This window comes from Impatiens glandulifera, chromosome 8 (genome assembly GCF_907164915.1).
Source record: "Impatiens glandulifera chromosome 8, dImpGla2.1, whole genome shotgun sequence".
NCBI classification, from domain to species: Eukaryota; Viridiplantae; Streptophyta; class Magnoliopsida; order Ericales; family Balsaminaceae; genus Impatiens; species Impatiens glandulifera.
The window spans coordinates 1,048,686-1,054,918 of record NC_061869.1 but is presented as its reverse complement, the minus strand read 5'-3'; the positions used below and the strand labels follow the sequence as shown (position 1 = coordinate 1,054,918).

At 27.4% G+C, this 6,233-nt stretch overlaps 1 protein-coding gene across 1 annotated transcript; it reads left to right on the top strand.

Annotated features, from left to right (window-relative positions):
- Positions 1 to 3,557: 3,557 nt before the first annotated feature.
- On the top strand, positions 3,558 to 4,479 carry LOC124912074 (mitochondrial import inner membrane translocase subunit TIM17-2-like). Its single transcript, XM_047452632.1, has one exon. The coding sequence runs from the start codon at positions 3,631 to 3,633 to the stop codon at positions 4,297 to 4,299; it is 669 nt and encodes a 222-aa protein (XP_047308588.1). The 5' UTR covers positions 3,558 to 3,630; the 3' UTR covers positions 4,300 to 4,479.
- The last annotated feature ends 1,754 nt before the right edge of the window (positions 4,480 to 6,233 follow it).

The following is a 6,233-nucleotide window of genomic DNA, read 5'->3' as shown; positions in this document are numbered from 1 at the left end:
TAGCAAAAAAATATTCAAGTAATTTATTAAATTAATATTAATAAATATAACAATGAGGTTTTAAACGGAGTATTTAATAGAGTATGTCTGCATATCCATAAACTAGTCTCTAAACGAAATTAATTTTTTCACGAGTTTCTAAACGAAGATATTAGCAAGTCTATTAACAATCTTCTAAACAAACGTATATGCGAGTCCATTAACGATCTTCTACTTTGACTCATTTAAATTTTCAAGTTTTTAAATGAATTCGAACTCGTATTTACTGAGCCAAGATTTGAATAGCCAGCCGAGATTCGAATAACTAGTTAATAGCTCGATTCATTTACATCATTGGAAATTTTAAAGAGAATGAAATGACGCAATCTGTTTGGCTTAAAAAATAACAAATATTTTATCTCTTCTTTCCCATCACTTTTTATTGATTTTTGGGATCGGTAATGTGATGACAAATCATTCTCTACCCGTATAATCATATGAATAATAATAATAATATCTAAATATAAATAAACAAACAACACCCTCCAAGTTGATGACATCATGATGCAAGTCATGTTGCCATCTCACATGGGTTATTATTTTTCCAGCTTGCAATTCAAAAACAAATTACTGCCAGCCTGGACAACCATGTGAACCTAGGTGGGCTGATCTCCACCGTTAATCTCCTTATTTGGGTGGCCCCCGCTGACCACAAACAAACCTACCGGTCTTTGTTTGACCCCTCCCTCCACTATACAGACGCTAGCTGGTTGGTTCTCTCAAACTCTTTATTTCTCAATAAAATAATAATAATAATAATTTTCATAGCAGTCCCTACATTTTTATTATAGTCAAATAAGCCCCTAAACTTTTAGATATGTCACTAATTTGATATTATTTCGTACCTTTAAAGGGGACCCACATTTTGAGCAAAATGTCTTGTCTTGTGATTTCCCCAAAGGCAAATGGAAGTTTCCTTGTTCACAATAAATTTTTAGTAAAATCTTGAAAGATGTCAGTATATATATAAAAAGACAACCCATCCATGAAGAATAAATAAACATCATCGTATTAAACGACAAGACAAATAATTTATTGAAAAATAATATACAGTCTTATACAATAAATTCTTATAATCTTTTGAAATTTCATTGTAACGAGAATAAAAAGAAAATTGAAAATATTAATGTTGTTAGATCATATTTATATGATATTTGAAAGTTGTTTAACAACTGTTAGCTATTACCAAAAACTTAGACCCTAAACCAAAATGATACATTGTATAGGACACCACCATTAATAATATAGATGATAATAATGTAATGAATTGTAAATAACAAGTACATTTAGAAATTTATTGTTTCAATAATATTATTGTATAAAGACTTAGGCCTAGTTAAGTTTGGATTATTTAAATAAATAAAAAACATCATTTCACTTCCTTATACTTTATCAAATCATTTAATTCATTAAAAAAAAATTATTACTTTTTATTTTATCATTAAATATTAATATTTTTATTTTTTTGTAGTAAAAAAAATTTATGTCTTTTCAAAATCACCACTAATAATTCTTTTTCAAATAATCCAAATCTCTCTATATAATAATTTTAATTTTGAAAGTGTCCAGATTGTCGGATCGAGAGAGCTGTGGTTAATTTAGATATATATATATATGAAAGTAAATAGATATTTGGGTCGGATTATAGGTTGACCCGCCCATAAACTTAGAACGGTTAAAAAAACGATATAAGTATGTTTCGAACTCGCAACCTAACAAAAACAAGTACAACTCTTTAACCAAGTAGACTAATAACACTTTATATTTTAAATTCAACACCAAATTTAACGAAGGTGGAACGGTATAATAATATATCATATTTTAAATGTGTTATATGTGAAGATTAACATGGATGACAACTGGATCAGGCCCACAAATAAGATAACAAAAAATTAATATCCTTTTTATACTTTCTGGCTGTATAGGTAGGTCCATTTGGACCATCTATCTACATAGGTAGTTATCAAGAGCAAGTATTCAAAATCAAGAGGTTCTCTAAACTTGTTGTGGAATTGTAAAATCTATAATTTATTTGAAATGGTAAAAATTATTAGTTAATATATTATTATTATTTATATAGATAATTAAATATTTATATTTAGTCAATTTTATATATTTAAATAATAATAATAAGTAAATAACACTACAACAAAATTATTATATTAATTTATTTATATAAATAATAACTTTTTATTAATTTATAAATATAATATTAATTTTTTAATATGAAATCCTAAAATCAATGAAATCGTTTAATAGTTAATTTAATATTTTAAAAATGTTAATTAATCAAATGTCACTACTAATTAAAAGAATGTGGTTAGTCTGGCCTTCCATAAATAGACATGTTAAAAAAACTAGGAAGTAATGGGCTTTATCAGCCCATCTTGTTTTTCAAATAAAGCCCATTTGATGAAAACATAAGAACAAGTTTTTAGTCATTAATAATCGAATCAACAAATTTGTCAAATGATTTTCTTATAATAAAAAAACTAAATTCACATCATTTATTTGTTTATTCTATTTCAATGTATAGATAAATTGATTGAACAAATTCACTAAGTTAATTTAAGTGATCAGAGTAATTCTTAAAAAATTAAATATTACCGGTTCAATTCAAACGTATAACGCATTAAGTTTTCACGAAGGTTGTCATTCTAACATATTCTCTTCATCAAATAACTTATTTCAAATAAGAACTCGATTTAGAGATTGATCCTGAATTTGAAGTTGAATGGACTTAAAAATATATATGCTTAAAATGAAATTGAGTTTAATAAATAAAAGTAAAATTAAGTAAATATTTCATTGAATTAATTTGAAAAACTTAAAAAAATATATATATATAATTTAACCTTATTTTAAAAAAAAAATAAAATAAATCTTATCATATTAAAAAATACATTCTCACACCTTCTCTCAATTCTCATCAAAATAATTATAAATTTATAATCAATAAAACTTTAACAAAAAATTAAATAAAATAAAATAATTAATTATAATATGAATTTAATAAAAATCTATCTAAGTCTCTTTCTTTCTTAATATATATTATACTTTCTTTTAATATAAAAATAACTCTCATTTAATAACAAATCTTAGTTTTTTTCTCTTCTCGATCGAACTCCCTGTATATAAGTATAATATATATGAACAGATTTCTTTTTATTTTTTATGAAATTACTTTATGAAATTTTCTTATATATATATATATATATATATATTTTTTTAGAAATACTGGGTCTTCTATTGAATATGTTTGAAAAACAAGAGTTTTTGGAATATGTTTCCAAAAATCCTTAAATATTATTTTATTTGCTCCGTTATATTTGTATTTAGAAAATAAATATGGTAATTTATTTTGCTTAACGACATATTATACTAATATAAAATCCTTTTATTCTTAAACAAAAAGAAAAGGGTCATATATTCACATAATATAAGTAAAAGTACTAATTTGAATTTTAATTTGATATAAATAAAAACAGAAAGACCAAAGAATTAGTCGAAATCAGCAGCTTTGCCCCCTCTTCCAAGAACCCTAATATTTTAACCTAGAATCCCTCTCTTTCTCTCTCTAGATTTGTTTGAATGGGAACGCCGGAGACATCAAGGGAGCCATGTCCGGATCGGATCTTCGATGATATAGGCGGAGCATTTGGTATGGGAGCAGTAGGCGGCGGCGCGTTTCACTTTCTTAAAGGAATTTACAGTTCGCCTAGAGGCGATCGCTTTATCGGCGGTACTCAGGCGATGCGAATGAATGCGCCGCGTGTAGGCGGTAGTTTTGCTGTATGGGGTGGACTCTTTTCTTTAGCCGATTGTACTCTCGTATATGTTAGACAGAAGGAAGATCCATGGAATTCAATCATTGCTGGGGCTGCTACAGGGGGTTTTCTTCAGATGAGACAGGGTTTAGGTCCTGCATCGCGTTCTGCTTTGTTTGGTGGTGTTTTACTTGCTATGATTGAAGGTGCTGGTATAATGATTAATAAATTTGTTAGTGCACAGCAGCAGAATATGCCGATTATGTTTGAGGATTCTATGCCTGATTTGAATCGTGGGTTTCCTGGTGTTCAAATGCCCAATTCAATTCCATCAGAATCATCATCATCTTCAGATTCATCTTCTTCTTCTTCGTCGTCGTGGTTTGGAGGGTTGTTTGGTGGGAAGAAAGATGAATTAACAGAGAAGAAATCTGGAGTGACGGTTCTTGAGAGCTTTGATGCTCCAATGCCGCCAACGTTTGAGTTGAAGTGAGATCTTTTTATTTGACTGTTTATTATTTGAACTAAAGTTTCAATCTTTACAATGATTTTAGTAGAATTCTACGATATAGTTTGAGAAATTTTTTGTGTTATTTTACTGAATTGGGTTGGATTTTTGATTGAAGTTTTATGATAAACCTTTGATATTAATATGATATTTTTTTTACATGGATCATTATTGTAAGTTTGTTTAATTGAGTTATTAAGATTAATCAAACCATATAATTCATGACAGTGGTTGTTAAGAAGATATTGGTTTTGTATTATGTTCTACTTAATTTAAATAAAATGGTTCTAGACACCTCATATTGCGAAGGAGTGCCATGTTTAAGCCTAGTATGTCTAAAGATATTCGATTTTGTGATCTTATCATGATTATTTGGATTGAAAGTAAAAGTTGGAAATTCAGCGATAGGCTATGTATGATATTGGGGATTGAGTTTAAGTTCTCCTCGTCTCCACAATCAACCCACTTTTTTTTCTTTAGTCATTTGGTCACTTGTAGCAATTTTGGTGTTCTTGGGAGCTTCGACCTTCGTGTGTTCTTCAACGCCTGGTAGGGGAAGAAAAGGTCTCCAAATGCCTTAATGTACCGTTAGTTTTTCTATTGGCGATTCGTTAGCCGCCTTCGCGATGGTTGACCAAGCCCTTTCCCTGGTTGACACGCATTGATCTGATGATGATGATTCTACCATTGACTAATGAATTTTTGAATTAGTTGATAAACATTTTTGACTTATGTTATCATTGTTACTTCTCACCTGGTCTGTTGTATAAGAAAAAAAAATGATGATAATATTTTTTTTAGTACAAAGATTTAAAAAGTATAGATATATAAAAATAAAATAAAATATAAGTTATTTTAATATTTTGGTTAGTAAATTGATTGATTTGATGGATAATAAGGGAAGTGAAATTAAGGGTGTAAGCGGTTCGGTTCAGTCGGTTTTTACCGAAAAATTCATCTCAACCGTTGATTTCATCTGTCGGTTTACAGTTAAATGTCGGTTCAATTATAAAATCGGTTTATTCAATTTACAAGTTTAATCATTGAAAAATAACAAATATATAATATATTAAATTAGAAAATAAATAATATAATAAATTAGGTAACAAGTCAATTATTTAACTTAAAAAGAAAATATAATATAATATTAATTAAATTAAAATAAATTTAAAAAATAAAATAAAAAACATCAAATAATAAAGATGTGTAAGATTAGAACTTTTAACAACCAAAAAAAAGTTGAAAGGTGAATATTATATATAAAATTGGATAGAGGTTTTAAATTTGTTTATTAAGTCGTAAAATTTTATTAATGTATATAAAGTTGACCAAATGTGTTAAATTTATTAATTTAACCGAAAAAAATTAAATGCTTAATTTTTTTTTATGACGTGAAATTTTATTTTATAAGTTCACGTCAGTCGATTTTTTAATCCAAATTATTTGGATTGAAAATAATTTTTTAACTTCAATTTATGTCTTTTTCCCTAATTTTATACTCAATCATCTACTCCATCTCCTCCCTCACCCCTTCTTCAACTATTTTAATTCACTTTAAAATAAATAATCAAGATGTCTTTAACCTCTCACAAGTCAAAAGATAAGATGTGAACAATACTACAAAGATGAAATTAAGAGATAAAACAATGAGAAAAAAACGTCTTTAACTTCTCACAAGTCAAAAGAGATATATAACATTCAGATTTCGAGTACTCTTGTTCTTATTTGGAATAAAAGTTATTTCTGATCTCTTAATCGAAGAATATAATGTTGAAAATGACGATGAAGAAGAAGTTATTTCAGATCCATTCCACGTGCAGTAACTTTACCTTTCATGGTAATTATTCATTATTTCTAATTTTAGATTGAAAACGATGATTTAGATTAAAAAAATATATATTTAATAGTTGGCAGCCAAC